At 43.5% G+C, this 25,619-nt stretch overlaps 3 protein-coding genes across 3 annotated transcripts; 1 reads left to right on the top strand and 2 right to left on the bottom strand.

Annotated features, from left to right (window-relative positions):
- The first annotated feature begins 199 nt into the window (after positions 1 to 199).
- LOC109643592 (multidrug resistance-associated protein 1-like) lies at positions 200 to 11,665 on the top strand. Its single transcript, XM_069514133.1, has 30 exons — positions 200 to 349; positions 686 to 865; positions 980 to 1,105; positions 1,208 to 1,345; positions 1,954 to 2,079; positions 2,197 to 2,258; positions 2,448 to 2,576; positions 2,714 to 2,932; positions 3,092 to 3,269; positions 3,481 to 3,642; positions 3,805 to 3,897; positions 3,975 to 4,178; positions 4,308 to 4,454; positions 4,570 to 4,657; positions 4,937 to 5,133; positions 5,228 to 5,404; positions 5,523 to 5,690; positions 5,879 to 6,068; positions 6,696 to 6,768; positions 6,924 to 7,032; positions 7,171 to 7,378; positions 7,668 to 7,978; positions 8,058 to 8,257; positions 8,379 to 8,505; positions 8,887 to 8,988; positions 9,177 to 9,323; positions 9,403 to 9,561; positions 9,661 to 9,827; positions 10,087 to 10,281; positions 10,529 to 11,665. The coding sequence occupies exons 1-30, from the start codon at positions 308 to 310 to the stop codon at positions 10,635 to 10,637; spliced, it is 4,533 nt and encodes a 1,510-aa protein (XP_069370234.1). The 5' UTR covers positions 200 to 307; the 3' UTR covers positions 10,638 to 11,665.
- Positions 11,666 to 12,560: 895 nt separating this feature from the next.
- tdgf1 (teratocarcinoma-derived growth factor 1) lies at positions 12,561 to 16,718 on the bottom strand. Its single transcript, XM_020107759.2, has 6 exons — positions 16,533 to 16,718; positions 16,398 to 16,453; positions 15,576 to 15,782; positions 14,462 to 14,576; positions 14,199 to 14,308; positions 12,561 to 13,302 (listed from the first exon to the last, which is right to left on the bottom strand). The coding sequence occupies exons 1-6, from the start codon at positions 16,553 to 16,555 to the stop codon at positions 13,199 to 13,201; spliced, it is 615 nt and encodes a 204-aa protein (XP_019963318.2). The 5' UTR covers positions 16,556 to 16,718; the 3' UTR covers positions 12,561 to 13,198.
- A 1,075-nt stretch (positions 16,719 to 17,793) lies between these two features.
- On the bottom strand, positions 17,794 to 25,331 carry LOC109642820 (golgin subfamily A member 6-like protein 22). Its single transcript, XM_020107757.2, has 6 exons — positions 25,107 to 25,331; positions 23,496 to 23,630; positions 22,897 to 23,344; positions 22,374 to 22,616; positions 21,905 to 22,278; positions 17,794 to 20,792 (listed from the first exon to the last, which is right to left on the bottom strand). Exons 2-6 carry the CDS (start codon positions 23,627 to 23,629, stop codon positions 18,722 to 18,724), a joined length of 3,270 nt encoding a protein of 1,089 aa, XP_019963316.2. The 5' UTR covers position 23,630; positions 25,107 to 25,331; the 3' UTR covers positions 17,794 to 18,721.
- Between the last annotated feature and the right edge of the window lie 288 nt (positions 25,332 to 25,619).

The following is a 25,619-nucleotide window of genomic DNA, read 5'->3' as shown; positions in this document are numbered from 1 at the left end:
GTAAACAAAGAGGGACGGAGAAATATTCAGAGAGAGGGAGAGAGAGAAAGAGAGAAGGAGAGAGGGAGAGAGAGAGAGCGAGAGTAAGAGAGAGAGACAGAGCGAGAGTGAGAGAGAGAGAGAGAGACAGAGCGAGAGGGAGAGAGAGAGAGAGAGACAGAGCGAGAGGGAGAGAGAGAGAGAGAGACAGAGCGAGAGGGAGAGAGAGAGATTGAGACGTGGTGTTCTCTCGGCAGGGTTTAGTTTGGTTTTATTTGGTAACAATTTGTAGAAGAAGGAGAAGAAGAGGAAGAGTGAAGAAGAAGAAATGGAGGAGCTGTGCAGTGTGAGTGGTCTGGATCCGTTCTGGGTGAGTTTCATCTTTAATCATGTTTCATGTAATTATGTAAAATATCTAATTCAACCAGAAAAACAGAGGATGCAAAATGTTTGAACGAAACATCTTCTTTAAAATCATTGATTCATTGATATGAACCTGAATCTGATTCGACCGCATGAAGTTTGATTCAACATTTTCAGATGTTCAGTGTCTGAGTCCGAGTTAATCTCAGTGTCAGTGACATCATGTATCACTGACATCATGTATCACTGACATCATGTATCAGTGACATCATTTATCAGTGACATCATGTATCAGTGACATCATGTATCAGTGACATATCACCGTGGTTTTCTGTGGATTCAGGACTGGAACCTGACCTGGTACACCTCCAAACCAGACCTGACCCAGTGTTTTCAGCACACGGCTCTGGTGTGGTTCCCCTGCGTTTACCTGTGGACCTGTTCTCCTCTTTACCTGCTCTACCTGCAGCTACGCTCGTACCGAGGCGTCATCCCACTGTCCAAACTCTGCTGCAGCAAGACGGTAAGAAAACTAAACTTTGTGGTGTAATCTGGGTCTAAGCGGACTAACCTCGATTTGAGTGGACTAACCTGGGTCATGGTGGTCTAACCTGTGACTTTGGGGACCCTGTTGCAGCTCCTTGGTTTCAGCTTGGCCTCCTTTGGTCCCCTGGAGATGTTTTACTTTTTCGTGAAGAAGAACGACGAGATCCAGAACCACCTGCTGATCCTGCTGGGTCCAATGATTCGGAGCCTCACTCTGGTACGTCATGACTCCTTCATGCGTGTTCTGGATTCCATGGGGCATTGATCAATCAGTCAATCGGCTGATCAATTGATCGTCCACTGTCTGATTCTTCCTCAGGTTCTGGCTGTTGTTATAATCCAGGTCGAGAGGATGAAGGGCTGTCGTTCCTCGGTCATCCTCTTCCTCTTCTGGACACTTCTGGTTCTTTGCTCCATCGTTCCTCTGAAGGTCAACATCGAGCAGATTATTGATCAGGTATCTGTCTGATCAGGTTCAGGATCAGGATCAGTAGGAACCTTTTCCTAATCAAGGGCGGGAGGATGTTTTGATGACCTGATGGTGTAGGTTCTCTGAGGACACTGTCTTGCTCATGGGCAGTGGCAGCAGTGGCAGCAGTGTCTCCGTTACCTGACATGTCTGTCCTCATACCAGCAGGTGTCCTCAGGTGTGTCCCCCTTGACACCAGATTGGTTCTGTTGCTGTTTGTTTGTCACCGACACATTTTATTTTTTCATATCAACCTGCTCTGAACTCCTGTTGGTTCCTTGTTTCTGTCTTTGACTGTCACACAAATCACATGATGACGGACGGAGACTGTTTTTGTGTCCATGACGTGTGGAATGTCACGATCGGACTCTAACCTACCACCTGAACTCAAGTTCATCGTTTCATAGAAAACAGTTCATGTGAAACGGAAAGTTCAAGTTTGCTTATTTCTGTTGACGTCGGTGGAACAAACTCAACAACAGAGGACGACGATGAAGATGATGATGAAGAAGACATGATGATGATGATGATGATGACAAAAATTAATATGATGATGAAGCCTTCTGACCTTTGACCTCTGCTCTCTGCTGTTTCAGGGGTTTTCATCAGATGCTTTTCGTTTCACCGCGTTCTTCATCTGTTTTTTCATCCAACTCATCGAACTCGTTCTCTGCTGCTTCTCAGATCGACGGACACATCTGGAAGCACACACTCACGTCCAGGTGACACACATGTCTACGTCATTGTGTCTCATTAAATATGTTAAATCTGAGGTTCGTAAAAGTTGATAGAAAGTTCGTTGTAGTTGGTTAAATCTGACTGTAACCTTCTCTCGTTAGAACCAATGTCCAGAGGCAGACGCCTCGTTTCTTTCAAAGTTTTTCTTCTTCTGGTTCAGCAGGTACGAACATCATGACTCAGCTTGACTCAACTCACTAACTCGACTCAACTCAACTTAACGTCTTAACCCTGAACTAACCCCCAACACTTTTATTTTATTTCCATGACTTCAAGCTGAAACTCGAAGTGAGAATTTAAAAATATTCCCGGCTAACCGTTGGTTAACAGTCATGTTTCATCTCTCTGTCAGTTTGGTGGTCCAGGGTTACCAGCGCCCCCTGCAGGCTGCAGATCTGTGGCCACTGCGAGAACAGGACTCATCGATGCGGATCATGACAGACTTGGAGAAGTTCTGGACTCAGAACAGGAAACAGATGCAGTACGAACTTTCACGCTGAGTATTTAAACAAATTAAAGCCTGGATGACTTCTGGAAACAGTTGAGCGAACAGGAAACGGAGGAATATTAGAACATGTGTGTTGTGTGTTTTATTATCCTCCACTGTCCGTGCTGCAGGGAGGAGCCTGGAGCTTCTGGACCATTCTGGTCCCGGTTGATTGGTTTTGCTGGACCGACTGAAAAAACTCACCTGTTGAAGGAGAAGAGGAAGGGGCGGGGCTACAGCCTCTTCCTTATACGTGCTCTGGGGCGGAGCTTTGGGCCTTACTTCCTGCAGGGTACACTGTGTCTCCTCCTCCACGACGCCTTCATGTTCGCCGTGCCACAGGTGCTCAGGTGAGTCGTAGAGGTGACGTCAGGACACCTTCAGAAACAGCAACACCTGCAGTCACATGGAACAACGTGAACACGTTTATCTGATGATGAGATGACGGGACGTCAGGTGAGGATGAGGTTTACTTTGTTGTTTACTTTGATATTGTTTGTTGTTTACAGTTGTCTGCTGGTCTTCATGCGGGACAAAGAGGCGGAGACTTGGAAAGGTTTCCTGTTTGCGTCGCTTCTCTTCCTGTTGTCGTGTCTTCAGTCCGTCCTCAATCATCAGTACATGATTCACTGCTTCACCGTCGGAATGAGACTGAAAACGAGTGTGATCGCACTCATCTACAAGAAGGTAAGACAGGTGACAGACAGACAGGTGAGAGACAGACAACACAAAGACCCTAACCCCAAACAAACTAAACTGAATTCATAATTAACTTAAATGTCAATTCAATTAATTAATCTTTTATTTTGGAAAACACAAAGACACTTTCAGGCTGGTGTCAGATCACCACGGCGATGAGTAAAGTTGTGACTAAAGTTTTGTGTCTTTGAATCTTCAGAGTCTGGTGATGAGCAGCGCTGCACGGCGACAAGTCACTTTGGGAGAAATTATTAATCTGGTTTCAGCCGATGCTCAGAAGCTGATGGACGTTGTTGTTTATTTCAACAGTGTTTGGATCGCACCCATCGAAATCTCACTGTGCTTCTACTTCCTGTGGCAGGTAAACGTAAACACAAACATCATGAACAAACAATATAAATGTAAACATTAGAAACACAAACACTGTAAATGCAAAAGTAAATATAAACATAAATATTAAATATTATAAATGTGAAGACATCAACATCATGATTGATTGATTGATTGACTGATTGATTGACAGCTGCTCGGTCCTCCGGCTCTCGCTGGGATCACGGCCGTCATCCTGATTTTTCCTCTTAACGGAGTTTTGGCTAAAATGAGAAGCAAACTTCAGGTGAGAAAACTTTTTTCTCTTCAAACCAAATGTTTGTGATTGTTTAGTAGTTTTATTTTCTGATCGTCGTCCGTCAGGAGGTTCAGATGAAGTTCATGGACGGTCGGATCAAGCTGATGAGCGAGATCCTGAGCGGCATCAAGATCCTCAAGTTCTATTCGTGGGAGGAAGCGTTCCTGCGACGCGTCGGCGTCCTGAGAGACGGAGAACTCAACGCCCTGAAGAAATCTCAGATCCTCTACTCCGTCTCTCTGGCCTCATTCAACTCCTCCTCCTTCCTGGTGAGTCGCACATCTGCCTGAACATCTGTACAGAGTCCAGCATCTGTCCAACGTCCGCTTCAACATCACAGAAACATCTGGTCCCACATCTGTGTCATGTGATCCTTGTTTTCCACCCCCCCCCCTCAGATCGCCCTCTCTGTATTCGGCGTCTACGTTTTGTTCGATGAGCGAAACGTTCTTGATGCTCAGAAGATCTTTGTTTCCGTCGCTCTCATCAACATCCTGAAAACTCCTCTGAGTCAACTTCCCTTCGCCATGAACACGACCATGCAGGTCAGAGTCTTTGTCTCTTTGAGTCTTTGTCTCTTTGAGTCTTTGTCTCTTTGAGTCTTAGAAAACATTATATGAAATGTTGATGAATAATATTTCTTTTGTTTTTTTTAATCAGGCCGTCATCTCGCTCCGACGTCTGACAGACTTCCTGTGTCTAGATGAACTTCGACCTGACGACGTGGAAAGACTTCATCACAGCAAAGGTACGATGAGTGAAGCCAAATCATCGCCCCCTGGTGGTGATGTTGATTAAGTTGTTTCTAACGATTCAGTCATTTTAGGTAAAGATAAAAAAAATCTTCTCTCTAACCACAACTTTTTGAAAAGTTGAAAGTTGAAAGAAAGACGTAAAAGAAAGTCTTTTTTAAACCAACTTTATTTATAACTGAAGATTTGTAATTTATTTGAACCTTCAGTGACTGAAGATGAATTCAGTTTCTGTAAATCCACAAAACATGTTATTTCCGCGTGTTCCTCCATAGACGGTGACGCTGTCGTGATCGAGGGCGGCTTCTTCTCCTGGTCCCCTGAGGATTCTCCATGTCTGCAGAGGATCCATGTGAAGGTGAAGACGGGTTCTCTCGTCGCTGTGGTCGGTCACGTCGGCTCAGGGAAGTCGTCTCTTCTGTCGGCCATGTTGGGAGAGATGGAGAGGAGGCGTGGCTTTGTCTCCATCAAGGTGAGTTTAAAGAAACGTGTTTTATAATTGATTCTTTCTTTGTGATTAATGTTTTACTGTGTGTCTCTCTTTGTGTGTGTGTGTGTGTGTGCAGGGCTCGGTGGGTTATGTTCCTCAGCAGTCTTGGGTCCAGAATGCATCAGTGAAGGAAAACATTTTGTTTGGTGGAGAGAGGAAGGAGAGCTGGTATCATCGTGTGCTGGACGCCTGCGCTCTGCTGCCGGACCTCGACCTGCTTCCTGCCGGAGACGCCACCGAGATCGGAGAGAAGGTACCGTCACCCACCCCAACCCCACCCAGCCCCACCTACTGATGATGCGTTCAGGAGCACAGTATATTGATGGTGCATTTGTCCAGTAGCTTACTGACGATGCGTTCACTGACCGCAGGGTTTGAACCTGTCTGGAGGTCAGAAGCAGAGGGTGAGTCTGGCTCGAGCCGTCTACAGGAGGTCCGATGTTTACTTGTTGGACGACCCACTGTCGGCCGTTGACGCTCATGTGGGACAACACATCTTTGATCGAGTTATTGGACCCAGAGGGATTCTTAAAGACAAGGTGAGACATTTCCCATGACTCTTTGCTCCATTCTTCTTCAGAGAAAGTTGTAAATAACAAAAATATTTTTTTTTGTTTAGAAAGTGTTGTTGTATTTGACGGTTTGTTGTGATGATGACGTACGTGTTTATAAAAGTGTTTTAAATGAGTTTTATTGTTTAAGCTTATTTAAACGTCTTGTTTTTAAGACTCGAGTTCTGGTGACTCACGGCCTCGGTTTCCTGTCGAAAGCCGACCTGGTCCTGGTGATGGACGACGGTCGGATCTCTGAGTCGGGCTCCTACACGGAGCTGATGGACAGAAAAGGAACCTTCGCCAAATTAATCCAAACCTTCAGTGGAAAACACAGTCGAGAAAGAACCACACTCCAAGACAAGAGTGAGAACAATGACAGGAACACAACTAACCAGAGGACGACAACTAACCAGAGGAACACAACTAACCAGAGGACGACAACTAACCAGAGGACGACAACTAACCAGAGGAACACAACTAACCACAGGAACACAACTAACCACAGGACGACAACTAACCACAGGAACACAACTAACCAGAGGAACACAACTAACCACAGGAACACAACTAACCATTGGAACACAACTAACCAGAGGACGACAACTAACAAGAGGAACACAACTAACCAGAGGAACACAACTAACCAGAGGAACACAACTAACAAGAGGAACACAACTAACAAGAGGACGACAACTAACCAGAGGAACACAACTAACCAGAGGAACACAACTAACCAGAGGAACACAACTAACCACAGGAACACAACTAACCAGAGGAACACAACTACTATTATTTCTAAACATTCCCTGAGACGTGACACCGATATTTCACCTCCCTCTTGTTCATGTTGACCATCACTGTCACTTTGTCAAGTTTCAGAAGATTTTACTTTAACATTTCTGAGAGAATCAAGTCGGATTCTTTCTCATTATGGTACTTATAACGTGTGTGTGTGTGTGTGTGTGTGTGTGTGTGTGTGTGTGTGTGTAGGCAGAAGGAAGTCAGTGTCTCGTCTCAGTCAGATTGATTTTTCCATCGATCTTTCTCAGGAGCAGCTGATCAGGTAAAAAACGTTAATATGGTTTTATGTGAATAAACAACAATATTTATATTTTTTGCACATAATGTGCCACGTGTGTGTGTTTCTGTGTGTGTTGTGTCTCTATGTGTGTGCGTGTGTTGTGTTTCTGTGTTTCTGTGTGTGTGTGTGTGTTGCAGCTGTGATATGAGCAGTACTAGTCTTCAGGTGATGAACAATGTTGATCAGGAGCTGGATGTTGAAGAAGCTGGAAAACTAACGAAGGCTGATAAAGTTCACACAGGGAGAGTGAGTGGCTTTCATTCATGTTTTGATTTGTGTCATAATTATAGTTTCTGTTTGAATCATCAACTGTAAAAGTCAATCAATCAATCAATCAATCAATCGATGGATGAATTGATGAAAGATGTTTCTCCTGTGTTGCAGGTGAAGCTGCAGATGTACAGAGAGTACTTCCGGACCATCGGGCTGACCATCATCATGTCCATCATCCTCCTCTGTGCCTTCCAACAGGCCGCGTCGCTGGCCTACAACTATTGGCTGAGCCTCTGGGCCGACGAGAAGCCCGTCAACGGAACCCAGAGCGACCACGAGCTGAAACTCAGCGTGTTCGCAGCACTCGGGTTCACTCAGGGTGAGACGCAGTACATACGTGTTGCATGTGTGGGATTCTGTGGAACTCACCTAAACTTAACCTAACCCAAACTCTAAACTCTCCTAAGCTAAACTAACCTAGCTTAAATTAACCCTGGCCTAACCCATCATCAAATAACCCATCATCAACTAACCCATCATCAACTAACCCATCATCAACTAACCCATCATCAACTAACCCTTAACTTGTACCAAACGTCAGATCTGATCTAGAACCATACGACAAAATCCGACTTGACCTCATGACCACTTATTTCTCTGTGTTTCAGCGATGGCCATGTTTGGGACGACGCTCGCCATCGCTCTGGGCGGTATCGTAGCTTCACGCCACCTTCACGCTGATCTCCTCCACAGCGTGCTGCACTCGCCCATGTCCTTCTTTGAGGTGACGCCCAGCGGGAACCTCCTGAATCGCTTCTCTAAAGAGATTGACGCCATCGACTGCATGATTCCTGACGGGCTGAAGATGATGCTGGGTTACTTGTTCAAGCTGCTGGAGATCTGCATCATCGTGTTGTTGGCCACGCCCTTCGCAGGGCTGGTGCTCCTCCCCCTGGCCTGCGTCTACGTCTTCATACAGGTGAAGGTGTTTCTCGAACGCTGTCGTCCCTGAGCTGAAGTCTCGAGATAAATAGTTTTCCATGTTTTTTTGTCTCCAGAGTTTCTACGTGGCGTCATCGTGTCAGCTGCGACGCCTGGAGGCGGTGAGTCGCTCGCCGGTTTACAGTCACTTCAACGAGACGGTGCAAGGAGCCGCCGTCATCCGAGCGTTTGGCGAACAACAGAGATTCGTCCTGCAGGCCCACCGTCGCATCGACAACAACCAGGAAGCTTATTTCCCTCGATTTGTCGCCACCAGGTTCATTCAAACATTTTCATGATATTTAACATAATAAAGATTATATATATATATATATATATATATATATATTTATTTATATATCTGTGTGTATATGTATATATAACGTGTCCTGGTTCAGGTGGCTGGCGGTGAACCTGGAGTTTTTGGGGAACTTGCTGGTTTTGGCGGCGGCCATCTTGTGTGTTCGAGGTCGGGATGAACTCAGTCCGGGAATCGTGGGTTTGGCTGTTACACATTCTCTCCAGGTTAAAACTGTTTTTTATTCAATCAACAATTTCAACCTGAGAAAAAGATCAGATGGTTTTGAGGAAGTTTAGAGTTTTAGTATTAGTAGTATTTAGTATTTATATTTGTGATAATAAACTTTAGATTGATTGATCATTGGTCATTCTGTCTTTTAACTTACACACTTTTTATGACTTGTTTCAATATATTTGAAATAATAAAATAAAATGTTTATTAAACGTCACAAAGCTCAGAGAAACGTTTGAATTCGTTAAAAACAACTTTAAAAAACTAAATTAAAGCAGCGGCGTCACTGTTTCCATGGCAACAAAAGATGTCATTGATTGAAGTTATTGATTTTATTGGAATTCTATCATGAATCAGTGTTTGTGGTTTCCCAGGTGACGGGAATCCTGAGCTGGATCGTTCGTTCCTGGACCGACGTGGAGAACAACATCGTGTCTGTGGAGCGAGTGAAGGAGTACGAGGAGACACCCAAAGAGGTTCGCTGCTGCACAAACACCCCCCAGGGTTCATATAGAGTTATCTATATATCCTATCTCTGTTTATATAATATGTGTTTGTACTGTATATATTAAAGTGTAATCTGATTTCTGATACTGAGTTAATCCAGTCATTGATTGAACATATCCTGATTTTGTTAAACTGAGATAATGACCTCATGTGTTAGGCGGCCTGGACCCTGGAGGACAGTTTGCTGCCGGCGGAGTGGCCGACCACGGGAACCATCGAGTTTGAAGATTATGGACTTAAGTACCGGAAAGATCTGGACTGGGCCTTAAAGAACATTTCCATCAACATCCAGAACAGAGAGAAGGTCAGGAGAGAAAAGTCTGTTCAAAACTTTGTGTCTGTAAAATACTTCTTCTTCTTTAATACTGTTTTTGGTTTGTCAGGTCGGGATCGTTGGAAGAACAGGAGCCGGAAAATCGTCTCTTGCTTTGGGAATCTTCAGGATTCTGGAGGCGGCGAGCGGACGAATCGTTATCGATGGAATCAACATCGCTCATTTGGGCCTCCAGGATCTCAGATCCAGAATCACCATCATTCCTCAGGTCAGCGCTCCGCACTCTGAACGTCTACCTAATCTAAACTAACCAAACCTTAACCTAAACTAAACCAACCACAGCTCAACCTCAACCTTCTGTTTCCAGGACCCGGTGTTGTTTTCTGGGTCTCTGAGGATGAACCTCGACCCGTTCGACACCTGTTCAGAAGACGATCTGTGGAAAGCTCTGGAACTCGCTCATCTTCGCAGCTTCGTGTTGGAACTGCCTCAGAAACTCGACCATCAGTGCAGTGAAGGAGGAGAGAACCTGAGGTGAACCCACCGACGACACACTGCGGGAAGTTTACCCGACTAACACGTCACTGATGTGACACCGGAGTAAAACCCCAACACCAGGGGGCGATGTTACCTGTATTTGTGTTACTAACATCGAAACTAAAGATGTGTCTCAATTCAGGAGGCGGTCCTCGAGGGCCACGTAGACAACGAAGACCAAACCCGAACGAGATCAGATGCAGCTTCTGACCTGAGATTAAAACAGTGACTGAAACGAGAGCTCTGTGTGTTTCAGTCTGGGTCAGCGGCAGCTCCTGTGTTTGGCTCGAGCTCTGCTCCGGAAAACCAGGATCCTGGTTTTGGATGAAGCGACGGCTGCTGTCGACCTGAAGACGGATCAGCTGATCCAGTCCACCATCCGCAGTCAGTTCGATGACTGCACAGTTCTGACCATCGCTCACCGCCTCAACACCATCATGGACTACACAAGGTAACAGACACAACTTCCACCGTTCAGACTTTGTCCAGAGTTCTTCTTTCAGGTGGAGCAGCAGACAGATGTCACGTGTCCATCCAGCTGTGGACATCTTTTGTTTACGTCTTTCTATTTTCTCCATTTCTTTCCTCACACTTGTTTGACTCGTCAGACTCGACTTGTGTCTGAGTCGTGTCCCTCGTGGGTCGTTGTCCTTGTTGAGACTTTTTCGTCTGACGTGTCTCTTGTCGTCTGTCCTCAGGGTCATTGTGATGGACAGAGGCTCCATTGCAGAGATGGACTCTCCCGCTCAGCTCGTCCACCTTCAGGGTCTTTTCTATCAGATGTGTGTGGAGGCTGGTTTGGTTTGAACCTCTGAAGAAGAACTGCTGAGACAAACGTCCTCCTCCTGTGTGTAAAGACAAATTCAAGACAAAGCTGGACTCATGTTGGCGTTAGGGTTGGGGGGGGGGGTTTGATATCTATGTTTGTGTTTTTATGTACGTGCTTTTCCATATTATTTATTAATTAACTAATGATTTGTTTTTACTGTGTTTCAAATTAACTTGAATAAAATATTTAAATGAAATAAATAGAATCAGTCATCAAACCTGGAGCCTGAGTCATTTCCAGGTCTGTTAGGAAGTGAAAGAGAAGAATGTCTACGAGGAAAATCACAGGGAGACGTGGAAATGTTGGATTAAATGATTCAGTGTCATTTACTTTGCATTTAATCCGTTTAAATCTCCTGCTGCTCCTCCTCTGTTCAGACTCCTCCAGCTCCTCTGTCTCCACCTGCAGCTCCTTCAACCTCCTCCGATCCCTTTTCACCTCTGCAGGAGATTCACACGCAGAGAAACTCAGGAGCATAAAGATGTTGAGCGGAGCGGTTGATGTCTTTTCTTCATCGGCTGGGAGACGGAGCAGCAGGAGATGGTTCAGGATCTCTGTGTCCAATCGGAACAGCAGATTTACACCGGTTGTTTCCTGTGGATGAGAATAACAAAGGGGAGATTAGCGTCTGATTAGCGTGGGATTAAGTGAAGAATAAAACCCTCTGCTGCTCAACAAAACACCCGACATCATCCTCTTGTTCTCCGCTTCAGTTACGCAGCTTTAGCTTTGTTTGACCCGGAGATTAAACCGCAGCTCCAACAATTACAACTTTACTACGAATGAGAGAAACCTTCCAACGTTTCACTGACCTGAGTTCAAAACAACACTTTAGTTTGAGCTCGGTCAGTTTCAGGCTTTAACATCGTTGGTTCCAGGAACGTAAAGTTTATTTTCAGTTTATTGCTGTAACAAAATAACTTCATGTGTATGATGCATGTCCCATTTAAATGTTCTAATTTATTTCATTTTATACTTTCATGTGTTTTCTTGTTGCAGCTGAATTTGACAGGATGAATAAATGTTTCTTATCTTAAGTTTCATGACGTGATGTTTTCATTTACAACATACAAACTTGTCACGTGAAATGTTTCACTTTATTTTATCACATAACATAAAACTTATGTTATAACGAGATAATTAATGATTGAAACACAAAACACTTCACGTCGTCTGATAAATTACTATATTGTAATAACACGAAACTACTGATTTGAGATTTGTTGAGCTGATGAACATGGTTCATTTATAGGATCTGATTCTACTTCACGCTTTACTTGAGATGTAGTTTGTGACGTTCTTCCTCCAGCTGCTTTTAGATTGAACTAATTCAAGTTTTCTTTTCACCACACGTGAAGAAGTTTGTGATACAAACAATCAAATGTGGAAATTATTTATTTCTTGGAAAGAAAAAGTCAATAACTTTTTAACCCTCATTGTTTGTCACAGGGATTTAGGATAATTAGTCTTGATATAATATGTGATGGCAGGTCAGCAGATCAACAGCTGGAGTGTTTGTCTAGGGCGGTGGTTCTTAATGGGGGGGGGCACCGGGGGGGGAGGGGTTGACCAGGGTTTATATGGAGGGAAATTAAATTGAATGAATATAATTTATGAAGAGAAAATCCTCAGGTTTGTGGAGGTGATGATGTGCTGACTTTTATTTCACAAGTTTCTCGCCCTAGGATGGAAGTTTTTTTTGGGGGGGGGGGGGGCTGATTCTTAGTTGTTAAAGAGGAGGAGGAGGATTCCAGAAAACGTTTAAGATAAGAGAGAAGCTGATAATCAATTTAAAGCTCGTCAATAAAGTCTGGAGATAAGAGACGTAGAGAAAACAGAACACAGCTCCCACTGAAAATACCAAGAGATAAAACACAGAGTGACGGAGCGAGGAGGCGGAGAAGAGCCTGAACATTTTATTCTTTATGGTCCCTCTGAAAAATTAGCTCGATGCTGCTGCAGCACAACAATAGTTTACTTTAATAAACACAGAGTGAGAAACATGTTTGTACAAAAGTCACATCAGCTCAGTTTTGTGCAAACGAGACAGAAAACACAAAGTTCAGTCGAATAAACTCTGCGTCTTCTTTTTTACAAAGAAATAAAAAATCTGCTGATTTTCACAGATCCTAGGATGAAAAAACAAAAAACATATTTTTCATAAAAATCTTATGTACAAGTTCCTACACACACACACACACACACACACACACACAAATCTGGATTTAAGATCTTTCCTTTGATTTCTAAAAGGAACTGAACTTTGGTAAATTCATTTAAATTGTTTTCCTCTTCGATAAGATCTCAACACGTGTTTTGATGGATAATCTAACGGTTTTTGTTTTGTGCAGAAGACTCGTATTGTCTCAGAATGTCAAGGAAATTATTCTTCAGGATAATTGAGAGTGAAATGTCCTCAACATCTTCCCTTGTCCTGAGCTGGAACATCTGGACCACGTCAAATCAAACTGTTTGGTGAAATCCACCTTTTCAAACAGCTCAGTGTTCAAGATAAATCCTCGCGTTTCCCTCCTGCTTCCTAAACCAGCAGAGGAAGAAGCAGCGTCACAAACAGGAAGCAGGAAGCGTTGGGAACTGTCCTGACAGCTGATGAGCGATACCAACGCACCTCCTCCGAGTCATCTGCAAAAAGACGTGTTCAGAATTCAGTGAATCATTTTTAATAAATCCACAATTTAATATGAATCCTCTGTTATAATGTCCGTGGATCATAAATGTTTGTTTTTCTTGGTGGTGATTCATCTTTGATAAGGACAGAGAGGACAGAGAGAACAGAGAGGACAGAGAGAACAGAGAGGACAGAGAAGAGAGAGGACAGAGGGGACAGAGGAGACAGAGGGGACAGAGAGAACTGAGAGGACAGAGAGGACAGAGAGGACAGAGAGAACAGAGAGGACAGAGAGAACAGAGAGGACAGAGAGGACAGAGAGGACAGAGAGGACAGAGAGAACAGAGGGGACAGAGAGAACTGAGAGGACAGAGAGGACAGAGAGGACAGAGAGGACAGAGAGAACAGAGAGAACAGAGAGGACAGAGAGAACAGAGAGAGGACAGAGGGGACAGAGAGGACAGAGGGGACAGAGGAGACAGAGGGGACAGAGAGGCGGGTCTTGGTTTGGTCATGGTATGTGGTCTGTGATTCTTCTGTGTGTGGGTTGAAATCATTTACATGTTGGAATAAATCCTGAATTGCAGATGAGCAGGCGCGGCCTCCGGTCATTCACAGTCATGTATCACACACACAGCTTCACTGAGAACAACAGGGCGGGGGTGCGGGTGTGTGTGTGTGTGTGTGTGTGTGTGTGTGTGGGGGGGGGGGGGTTTCAAGGTTGAAAAGTGTGAACGAGTTTCAGAACAGACGTCTGACTGCTGCTGGGTGTGTGGGCATCGAACACACGTCAGTGACAAAGACAAGAAGAGCTGCTTCCATTCATCTGTAGAACACCTGGAAGGCTCCTGTGCACGTTTCTAATGTGTGTGTGTGTGTGTGGGTGTGTGTGTGTGTGCACGTGTCTTACCACAGTCTTTATGGAAGACGTGGGGGAAGCAGTGCAGGACGCCGTAACCACAGCGACAGTAGGAGCATCCTTTCTGAACCCACTCACCATGAGGAATCAAACCACAGCTCCTGCAGAGACACGGACAACAGAGTTCCCATCATGCTTTGGGTGACACCACCAACAGCTCTGTTTTCATAGTTTTTATAATCTGAAGAAATCAGCTGATTGAATGAGTGAACGCCTCCTCCGGCCTCCTCACTGACTGTTCTGGTTTCTTGTACCTGATGCGTTGGTCGTACTCGCAGCTCCTCCCGGTGAAGAACTGCGGGCAGGCGCAGAAACTGCCCAGGATACACGTTCCTCCGTTTTTACAGCAGCTGCGGCTCTGCTCAGCGCCTGCACGGAAAAAAAACCCACGAGACGACGTCAGACCCAGAAACAACCAAACATCCACGATCCTTCACACTGTGACTAAACACATGAATCTTACAACCTCATCCAGTGTTTGTTGAACCTCCTGAGACACAACCTCCGTCTGATTCATTTCATTTTATTCAATCACGTTTCCATTAAATTATCTTTCTTCCTGTTTTACTCAGGATGAGTTTTATTTATAGTTTAGTTTTATTTATAGTTTAGTTTTGAGGAAATGGACTATTTGTGCCAGTAAAAAGGTTTTTATCACTTTTAAATGATCTTCGTGTCTTTTAATTTGTGCGTCAGGTCTTTATGTCCCTGTGAGATGATCTGAGGGCCCCGGCTCGGCCCTCAGACCTCAGGTTGGGCCCCTCTCTGTCTGTATCTGTGAGATAAACCAGGCTCTCCATCTGGCAGCACATTCCTGTTCTCCTCTGCTTCACATCAGCAGACAAACACAAACCAGAGTCAGAACAAACGTCGGAAAGTAACGAAACAACACTAAAACTAAAGTGACGACGGACGGAAACTTCCACAGACCGATCTGTCCATCACACACTTTCAAAATAAAATAAAATAACGGGCAAATAGGTCAAATCTAAATTGTAATTTAACCAAAGTGTAATTGTAAGAATAAAACCCAGCTCTGTCTGACTGCAACCAGGATTCTATAAAACCACAGAGACCTGGATGTTCAGTAGAAATGTGATTTAACTGCAGTTTATGTGCGTCAGTTTGTTTTTCTGTGAATTTTCTGTTCTGCTCTGAAACTTCTTCCAGCGGAAACTTCACAGATTCTCTGAAGCTGAGCTCAGAGTCGAGTGGCGAGGAAACATTCTCAGTATTTTGGGCTCAAGTGTCAAATTGTTGTGTTCATTGGTTTTTGGGGCTCATCACCCCTGTGTGTGTGTGTGTGTGTGTGTGTGTGTGTGTGTGTGTGTGTGTGTGTGTGTGTTCAGTACAGATGTGTGAACTCACTGCCTGTGAGGCCGATGAAGGGCAGGACGGCGCTGGCGTCACGGTGTTTACGGTCCCCTCCACTGTTTGGGGAGCTCACCTGAGTAAACTGACTCAAGAAGTCCTGAGAGGGCTGCTGGAGTTTCACCACCGAAGAAGAGGAAGATGAAGAAGATGAAGGAGGAGGAGGAGGAGGTGGATCTTTTTCACATTTGTCTCCTTCACAACCTGAAAAATAAGATAAACACCAGTTAATGACAATCACTGTAAAACAGAGGAAACTAAAACAGATACTGGACAGAGACAAAGATTTACAAATAGAAATCATCAGACATTCAGTTTCAGTTTGTTTGTTGATATAAAACATTTTACAGAAGAAACTAAACAAGAAGATTTACATTTCAGTTTATATTGCACATCCTGAATTAAGTGTTTATACATTTGTATTTGTGTTTTTAAATTTAAAACTGTTTCTGCACAGTAGAAAATCAGTGGACAGATTCCTGAACCTGGTTTAATAATCATCGGACTGAGCTCACGCTGCTTTAGTTACTTACTGTTGAAGGTACTTTCCTCCACATTCAGCAGGTTTTTAAACTACATTTCTGTGTAAATGTAAAGTGGCTGAAGGCTCCATGTTCAAAAGTACTTCAAACTAACTGTGACACATCCACTGAAAGTAATTCACAGTGTCTTCTAATTATTATTTCATCCAGTTCACAGCAAAATAAAACTCTGGACTCCTCTGGTTTAAATCAGGTTTTGAATACAGAAGAAAAACCATAAAAATACAGAGACACTTTCATTCAAAGGAGTTTTCAGGAGAAGCAGTGAGGAGCTGACCTGAAGCAGCAGCAGCAGCAGCAGCACAGTGGAGCGAGAGCAGCAAACACACAAACCTGTAAACACACATTCAGCTCATTTAGACTAAAATCACTTCAACTCAACACGTTTCAGTCGAATGTTCTCCAGACTCACCTGAGCAGCTGATTCCAAACCATTTTACCAGAGACAGGAACTCTTCCTGCACAGATACAAGTTAATACGACAAACTGCGGAGGAGCAGCAGAGGAGCAGCAGAGGAGTGAAGGAGGAGTGAAGGAGGAGGTGAACCAGGAGCTCTGCAGACTCTCACTGATTCATTCACAAATACTCAGGTGGTTCTCACACAGGAAGCCACGCCCACTCCCAGGACTGTTTCCGTCTGTCTCCAACACACACACACACACACACACACACACACAAACACACACACACACACACACACACACACACACACATTTCAGACAATAACATCGATGTGATGAGATATTTAAACCTGTTTCATTTAAAAAGCTGATTATTTATGAAATATTTCTCGTGAGTTTTATAAAAACATGAGACCTTCGTGATGTTTTCTCAAAGTGAAGTGATTTAACTTTAACTTTGTGGAAGAGTTGGAATTTAAACTTTGACGTGCTGAAGTTTCGCTGAGGTAACGTGTGCAGAGGGAAACATGGAGGTTGTTGTTTCTGCAGTGAAGTGAAGGAGGAGCTGTTTCCTGCAGAGTCATTAACATGTGAAGGGCGAGCGAGCTTCATATACATGTGTATCAGGAGAGAGAGAGAGGGGGGGGTTGTTTTCTTCTTTTATACATTAATGTCCGTCCTGACAAAAACTTCTAAACACGTCATCACTTGAATTTAATTGAAATTAAATTTACTGTGAGATGCAACATAAAAAAAATCAAATTCTAAAATCAATGATTTCTAAAATAACAAAATCTGAAACCAAACTGTTCAGTGTGTGTGTGTGTGTGTGTGTGTGTGTTTTATTTGGGACATGTCACAAACCTACATCTAATAAACATGGTGCATATTGTATAAAATGGTCAATATTTAAACCTATGAAAACTAATTTCTTTCTGTAGTTTCTTGATTATTCCACATTTCCATACATCCACATTGTCTTATTCATTCCTTCAGAACTTGGAAAAGTTTAATTTAAAAACTTTTGTAATTCAGAGACCCCCCCCCCCCAGTCTGAGGTGGAAATGGGTGTTTTGTGATTGTGCAGCATCACAATGAAGTCTGGTCTCATGCTAATACACAGCAGGAGACTCAGCAGCAGGAGGGAGAGGCTGACCTCTGCAAGAGACACAGGGAGACCCCTGCAGGCCGCAGAGGGAACAGACACATGTACACATGCATGCTTCACTGTTCATTACGATAAAGTTCCAAAACATAAAAACCACAAAGTGTATTTTCATGTTTTGGTTTATTTGCAGTTTTAACAAACCGGTAACAGTTTCCTACTGCTCCCAGTCTTTATGCTAAGCTAGGCTAACAACATCCTGCCATGTCAAAGAAATAAACCAAACAAAAATTCTTCCAACTTATTTTACTGGAACCGTCAAACCTCTGACTTCTGGAATAGATGAAACTCAGAAGTTTCCTCCGAACCGTCTCACATCCCTGTGAAACACGTACAATCAGTCAAAAGTTAAAAACAAGGCAGACCGTTTAGTTTGTGGTTTTATAATTTTAATACACGTTTGAGATTCTGTATTTTTATGTGATCTTCTAACGACAAAGCAGTAAAAATGCAAACACTGATTTCTTTACTTCACTGTACACTGTTCAGATTTATTTTCTTCAGCATCATCTCACAGATGCTTCATTTTCCCAGACTGACCAAACCAACTATTCATTTCTCTTTCTTTTTTTTTACAGGATAGAAATTTACTAGCTAAGCGATGGACGAACGTTAGCTAACGTTAACATTCGGGGACAATTGGGAATCAGCTTCAATGATGTAAGAAACAAAATGGACTCCGGGTGTCCACACAATAAATAATGTGACTGACTGATGAGCAGGTTTTATTCTCTTCTCTTCTTTATCCTTCGTCCTGCAAACCGTCCCAGCCTCGTGGGGAGGAAACCTATTGTTGTCATGGTGACGGCAGCAGCGTCACCAAGCATCGGACACGCCCATGTCAAAGCGCGGGAGTCCAGCGTAACTCGAGCTCTTTTTCGTTTTTTCATGCAAACAACTGAACACAAGTGTCGACTCTGACGTCACCGCCGGTTTGTGGCGATGCGCAGCGCCATCTTGGTTTCTTTGAAACCGGAAGTAACCGTATTTGGAGGAGCGAGAGGTGGAGCCTGAGAGCTATAGGACACGCCCACCTACGCCTCTCCTCCCTCCTTTGCTGAAGTCTTCATCGTCTTCCAGCTGAGGGTCCATTCGCTCTTCGTCAAGCCGTCGTCTCCGTGCATCTGTCCCTCGTGTCTCCGGTGTTCGGTGGAGAAACACGTCACCTCGTCCTCGTCCGGCTTCTTCCAGCGACAAATCCTCCACGACTCTTTCCAGGCCCACCAATCCTCCTCCTTTTCCTCCTCCCTCTCCTCCTCCTCCTCACTCACATCTCCTCCCCTGTGAGCCACTGCCACCATCCACGACTTCCTCCAGGAGGAGAAGGAGGTGTGGAGTTTATGGAACTGCAGATGCAGCGGGACGTCAGGTTTCTGTTTACACAACTTCTGTCCTTCCTCTGCTTCTTTATTGTCTTCTGCTCCGTCCTCCTCCTCCTCCTCCTCCTTCTCCTCCTCCTCCTCCACTAGTTCATTGTGCTCTTCTGCATCGTCTTCTTTCTCCTGATCTTTGTCCTCTTCCTCTTCCTCTTCTATGTCTTCATCCTCCTCTTTCTCTTCAAGGACATTACCCTCCTCTTCATCCTTTTCATTTTTCATTTCATCTGCTTTGACCTCCTCCTCTACAGATTCTTTGTCTTCCTCCTCCTCTTCTTCCTCCTCCTCTTCTTCCTCCTCCTCCTTCTCCTCCTCTTCCTTGTGTATTTCACCCTCTTCTATGTTATCTTTCTTTTCCTGTTCTTTTCCTAGTTCTTCTTCCTCCTTCTCATCTACCTCTTCATCACCCTTGTCTGCTTCTTCAGCTTCTTTGTCCTCTTCCTCTACCTCTTTTTCCGTTTCCTCAGTTTCCTCCTCTTCTTTGTCTTTCTTCACTTCAACCTCCTCTGGTTTTTCATTTGCCACTTCTTCCTCCTCCTCCTCCTCCTCCTCCTCCTCCACTTCTTCTTCTTCATCCTCCTCCTCTTCATCTGTCTTTTCCTCCTCTTGCATTTCATTGTCCTCAACCTTCTTGTTTACTTCTTCGTCTTCACCCTTTCCTTTGTTTATTTCCTTGTCCTCCTCCTCATCTTCATCTTCCTCCTCCTCTTCATCCTTTCCTTTGTTTATTTCCTTGTCCTCCTCCTCATCTTCATCTTCCTCCTCCTCTTCATCCTTTCCTTTGTTTATTTCCTTGTCCTCCTCATCAACTTCTTCATCCTCCTCTTCATCCTTTCCTTTGTTTATTTCCTTGTCCTCCTCATCTTCATCTTCCTCCTCCTCTTCCTCCTTTCCTTTGTTTATTTCCTTATCCTCCTTCTCTTCTTCGTCTATCTCCTCCTCTTCATCCTTTTGTTTGTTTATTTCCTTGTCCTCCTCATCTTCATCTTCCTCCTCCTCTTCATCCTTTCCTTTGTCTATTTCCTTGTCCTCCTCCTCTTCTTCATCTATCTCCTCCTCTTCATCCTTTCCTTTGTTTATTTCCTTGTCCTCCTCTTCTTCATCTATCTCCTCCTCTTCCTCCTTTCCCTTGTTTATTTCCTTGTCCTCCTCTTCTTCATCTATCTCCTCCTCTTCATCCTTTCCTTTGTTTATTTCCTTGTCCTCCTCCTCTTCTTCGTCTATCTCCTTCATTTCCTCCTTTCTCTTGTTTATTTCATTGTCCCCATCGTCAACTTCTTCATCCTCCTCTTCATCCTCCTCCTCATCTACTCCTTCATCCTTCTCCTCATCTTCTTTTACATCCTCCACATTGTTCACCTCTTCCTCCTCTCCCCTCTCCTCTTCCTCCTCATCTACTCCTTCATCCTTCTCCTCATCTTCTTTTACATCCTCCACATTGTTCACCTCTTCCTCCTCTCCCCTCTCCTCTTCCTCCTCTTCTACTCCTTCATCCTTCTCCTTATCTTCTTTTACATCCTCCACATTGTTCACCTCTTCCTCCTCTCCCCTCTCCTCTTCCTCCTCTGGTTCGACCCATCCTTTCAGAGTCCTCCAGGCCTCCGTCCACTCTTCCCTGTCTGCGATGTCTTCGTCCAGCTGTGAGGCGAGGAGGACGTTTGTGTTGATCCGTCTCCTCGTCATCATGTCGCTGTGTCTCTGATGAGACTCCAGAGAAGCTGTGCACCACCTGTGGGCGGAGTCTGGGTTTTAGTTTTTAGATCAACTGGATGAACAAAAATAACTTTAATAACACAGGGTCTCCATCGCACTGTGTCTCCACCAGGGGGCAGCGACACGTTCAATTTTCAATGTGTTAAACAGTGGAGATAGATAGATAGATAGATAGATAGATAGATAGATGGATGATAGATAGATAGATAGATGATAGATGGATAGATAGATAGATAGATGATAGATAGATAGATAGATGATAGATAGATAGATAGATAGATAGATGATAGATAGATAGATAGATAGATGATAGATAGATAGATAGATAGATGATAGATAGATAGATATATAGATAGATGGATAGATAGATGGATAGACAGATAGGTAGATAGATAGATAGATGGATAGATAGATAGATAGATAGATGGATAGATAGATAGATAGATAGATGATAGATAGATAGATATATAGATAGATGGATAGATAGATGGATAGATGATAGATAGATAGATAGATAGATAGATGATAGATAGATAGATAGATAGATAGATGATAGATAGATAGATAGATAGATGATAGATAGATAGATAGATAGATAGATAGATGATAGATAGATAGATATATAGATAGATGGATAGATAGATGGATAGACAGATAGGTAGATAGATAGATAGATGGATAGATAGATAGATAGATAGATGGATAGATAGATAGATAGATAGATGATAGATAGATAGATAGATAGGTAGATAGATAGAAGGATAGATAGATAGATATATAGATAGATAGATAGATAGATAGATAGATAGATAGATAGATAGATAGATAGATAGATAGATAGATAGATAGATAGATAGATGGATAGATAGATGGATGGATGATAGATAGATAGATAGATAGATAGATAGATAGATAGATGATAGATAGATAGATAGATAGATAGATAGGTAGATAGATAGAAGGATAGATAGATAGATATATAGATAGATAGATAGATAGATAGATAGATAGATAGATGGATAGATAGATGGATGGATGATAGATAGATAGATAGATAGATGGATAGACAGATAGGTAGATAGATAGATAGATGGACAGATGGACAGATGGACAGACAGACAGAGGGACCTGATCTGCTGTCTGTATCCCCAGCAGGAACTCCAGTTCTTCTCACGCTCCTCATCGTCCCCTAGTGGAGCTGCAGAGAACAGCCAGGAGTTGCTCCACCCGGGCAGGAAGACGTCGTTTATCTTCATCATCACTGAGGAATCGTCTCTCCGGGACGTTCCAGTTGATGTCTCATCATCTTCTTCATCTTCTTCTTCCTCTTCATATTCCTCATCTTCTTCATCTTCTTCTTCCTCTTCATATTCCTCATCTTCTTCATCTTCTTCATCTTCCTCATCTTCGTAATCTTCGTTATTTTCATCATCTTCGTCATCTTCAGCTTCCAGCTCTGCCCCGGACAGTTTCCAGGACTCCTCCCAGTCTGAGGGCGTGTCCTGTTTGACCACAATAACAAATGTTTTTTATCAACATCAGATTTAAAGAAAGAGCAAAGTCAGAACAATAAAAAGTGACTGTGTTTGAATCCCACCTGCTCGTCAAACTGCTCCAGCTCCTCTGACTTGTCGCTGGGGGGTTGTGGGTAATCAGGCCAAACACGATCCCAGCTCGGCTTCTGTTGTCTGAAGACAAAGTTCATGATCTTCCACGTTCCGGCCCAGACGGGAAGAGAAAACTCTTCTACTTTAGCTTTGGAATCTAATTTTCTTTCAAACAAAATCTCCCACTGAAACCGTGTCTGCTCCGGACGCTCCGACTGCTCCGGACGCTTCACCTGGAAACAAGTAGCGACAAAGACGCGGTGTACAAGATGTTAATCAGTCCAACAGCTGGATGCAGATGTTGTTTCCTCTTCCTCCTCCTGAATGGAAGAAGACAACACGAGCCACGACTAGAATTCAAACTCAAAACCGATCAGAAAGGAAACATTATCTCTTTGAGGCCAAGTTTAAGATTGAAGGAACTACACATCCCATAATCCATTGCAAAGGATCCCTATTGAATGACTCCCAGCTGCTGTTTGAATGTGAAACTATGAGTTCGAGTGTCTGTACCTGTTTCCATGAGTGACTCCATTCCTCAGCAGGAGGCGTCACTTCCTCCTCTGATGTGCTCACATCCTGTTTGTACAGCCTGGTGTTCGTCACCTCTATGGTTGTGAATCCCGGGACTCTGGGTTTTTTCTCTTTGTCCCTCAGGTAAAGATATTTCGGAGGCTTCAGGCTCTTCCAGGACTCTTTCCAGCACAGTCCGAACACGTCCACCTCCACTTTGCGTTTCGGCCTGTGAGGTTTGGGAGACGACCTCCTCCTGGGAAGAGGAGGAGGCGGACGAGGCTCGGGTTTGGATTTGGGAGGAGGAGGAACGATTTTGAATTTGATCTTCGGCTTGTTGGTGTTGGCTTCGTCCTCACGGCCGGAGAGTTTCCTGAAGTCGGACATCTCACCTTTGGTCTGGTCTCCATTGGTGACAGACAAGTGATAAGTCCACTTTGAGAAAAGTCTGTTCAAACAGAACAAAGAGGTTTACTGAACATTGAAATGCACTGACATTCAGGCAGATTGTTTTATTTGATATTTTCATGGTTTGTACTTTATGGGAAGATTTAAAATCTCTCTTCTCTGTCTCATGAATATCAAGATTTTATTCTCACAGTTTGAGGGAACTCTTCTCCTTCCACTCAGACTCTTGTTTGCACTGGTCCGCCTCGCTCTGAGCTCTCTTCTCCCATTTGTCTCTCAGTCGCCCGTTGCTGAATGATCTCTGCTCCTCTTTTTTGGACAACATCCTGACACACACACACACACACACACACACACACACACACACACACACACACAAATAAACACGTCTTGTGAAGAACAGACAGGGTGCTTGATCGTTAGCGTAAAAAAAAAACGAGAAAAGAAACAAAAACAAAATTTTGGGAAAATAATGTGATTTTTGAGTTTTTTAAAACTTCACCAAGAAGCGAAGGGAAGATTTGAACAACTGAGGAACTTGATAGTAGTTTGATATCTGTCTTATCATGTTAATGTATTTTACAAATCATTTTATGAGAGTAAATGATCAGAGCTGATCTTAAGGTCATTCAGACAAATCCCGACTGTCTTTTTTGTTTCTGTTCTCATTCAGAATTAGAGAAGAGCGACTCCATCACGTGATCTCTGTGCTCTGCTGCCAAAACACTGAGCGGACTCAGACATGAACGTGCAAATATAAATTAGAATTTCACACTCGAATCTATTTCTGCTCGTACAAATCCGTGTCTCAGATGTTGACTTGCAGACTGAGTGATGCTCCAGGTTTGGTTTGTCAAGTCATTTTTAAAATGATGTAACATGATCATGATGTCACAACAACAACAAAGATCTTGTTGGAGTGGATTCATTTCATTTAATGAAGAATCAACATGTCAGCAGTAAAGATATTGTGAAGAAATGATAACACGTTAATTTACTCTCACGGTTCAGACACAGGAAAACCAACACACCGAATGTACAAATACTGATTTTCTGTTCAATCATCTCACTCAGACACTTTTATGAAACATGAAACACAGAATTTACTGTGTGAGGAAGTCTAGGTTCAACTCTCAGTGTCTTGTTGGAGAATGACTCGTCAAAGAAGACGGCTGACGTCACGCTGTCACTAAACACCACAGCAACATGACTCTGAGAGCAGCCACAGGAAAACGAAGGCATAATTATAATTATCGAAAACTGATGGATTGTAAAACAGTTTGTATCTGGCTCTAATAAGAAAAAAGACATATTTCTGAATGATGAGAATCGTCTGTGTAATTTAAAAGTCACAGACTTGAATCTGTCCGGACGAGAGAATCTGGGATTTATTTATCTATTATTTATTATCAGGCTCTGTTGATTCCTCTTAATTTCGAACCACACATCCTGGTATCAGAGACAGTGACATCATCATGTCAACATCTTAATCTGAGGAACCGTTCACGCCTGATGTTCAGCTTCAGACTGAACTGACGAGTCCTGAATCACAACCTGTTGGTTTAACTTTAACCAAAGTGCTTTTATTGTCTGAACCTTTGTTCCCAGTTCTGCTCTGTACAGCAGCAGGTGTCTTGGCTCCGCCTTCATCAGTCACATATGGCCACCTCAGGTTTTTATTGTCGCTCTTTAGCTCAACGTGAAGACTTGTAGAAGACACAACGAACACATCAACTGCTACTTTCAAACAGAAACTATAAAAAAGTGAATTCAGAGACATCAGCGACAAAGTCCTGACTTACCTGATGTCTTTGTCTGTCTCACTGTTCACGTCCCCTGCTGTGTCCAATCACAAAATACGTCTAGTACAGTAAGTCTGTCTGCACACCTGTCTCCACGTCTGTCTGTCTCCACGTCTGTCTCTGTGTTTACCAGCTTGCACTCAGTCTGGTCTGTAGATCTGCTCTGTGGTGAGCAGGTTTCCTTCTTTGCTATTTTTACATTATACGTTGACAGAGCTGCAGCTCTAAATTTAGAGTCGGGGGTGAAGCCATGCCAAACTCGAGGAGAGCGGTCGGCCGTGTGGAAACGTAGAGAAGCGACATGAAATGAATGAATGTTGATATCGATCTTTATTCAACAGGTGCAACAACAAAAACAAGCGGGAAAGCTGTGAACACGTCTGAGCCAATCAGAAAGCAGCGCCGCGAGCTCATTCTGCAAGATGAGACTCAGCACTGACATATATTAGAGTAACAACGCTCAGCCAATCAGAGGGAAGAATGTAGAGCATGTATCAGTAACGCTAACATACA

Source organism: Paralichthys olivaceus, chromosome 18 (genome assembly GCF_024713975.1).
Source record: "Paralichthys olivaceus isolate ysfri-2021 chromosome 18, ASM2471397v2, whole genome shotgun sequence".
Lineage (NCBI taxonomy): Eukaryota > Metazoa > Chordata > Actinopteri > Pleuronectiformes > Paralichthyidae > Paralichthys > Paralichthys olivaceus.
This window is presented reverse-complemented; position numbering and strand designations above follow the sequence as displayed.

Excerpts from the sequence above, each read along its gene's own strand:
- LOC109643592 (XM_069514133.1), top strand. The coding sequence starts at position 308 with ATGGAGGAGCTGTGCAGTGTGAGTGGTCTGGATCCGTTCTGG. Across the intron at positions 6,769-6,923 it reads TCTCAGGAGCAGCTGATCAG|CTGTGATATGAGCAGTACTA; the intron begins GTAAAAAACGTT and ends TGTGTGTTGCAG. Across the intron at positions 7,033-7,170 it reads ATAAAGTTCACACAGGGAGA|GTGAAGCTGCAGATGTACAG; the intron begins GTGAGTGGCTTT and ends CCTGTGTTGCAG.
- tdgf1 (XM_020107759.2), bottom strand. The coding sequence starts at position 16,555 with ATGGTTTGGAATCAGCTGCTCAG. Across the intron at positions 14,577-15,575 it reads CTTCATCGGCCTCACAGGCA|GCGCTGAGCAGAGCCGCAGC; the intron begins GTGAGTTCACAC and ends TTTTCCGTGCAG. Across the intron at positions 13,303-14,198 it reads CGTCTTCCATAAAGACTGTG|ATGACTCGGAGGAGGTGCGT; the intron begins GTAAGACACGTG and ends GTCTTTTTGCAG.
- LOC109642820 (XM_020107757.2), bottom strand. The coding sequence starts at position 23,629 with ATGTTGTCCAAAAAAGAGGAGCAGAGATCATTCAGCAACGGGCGACTG. Across the intron at positions 22,617-22,896 it reads GGAGTCACTCATGGAAACAG|GTGAAGCGTCCGGAGCAGTC; the intron begins GTACAGACACTC and ends ACTTGTTTCCAG. Across the intron at positions 22,279-22,373 it reads TGGAGCAGTTTGACGAGCAG|GACACGCCCTCAGACTGGGA; the intron begins GTGGGATTCAAA and ends GTGGTCAAACAG.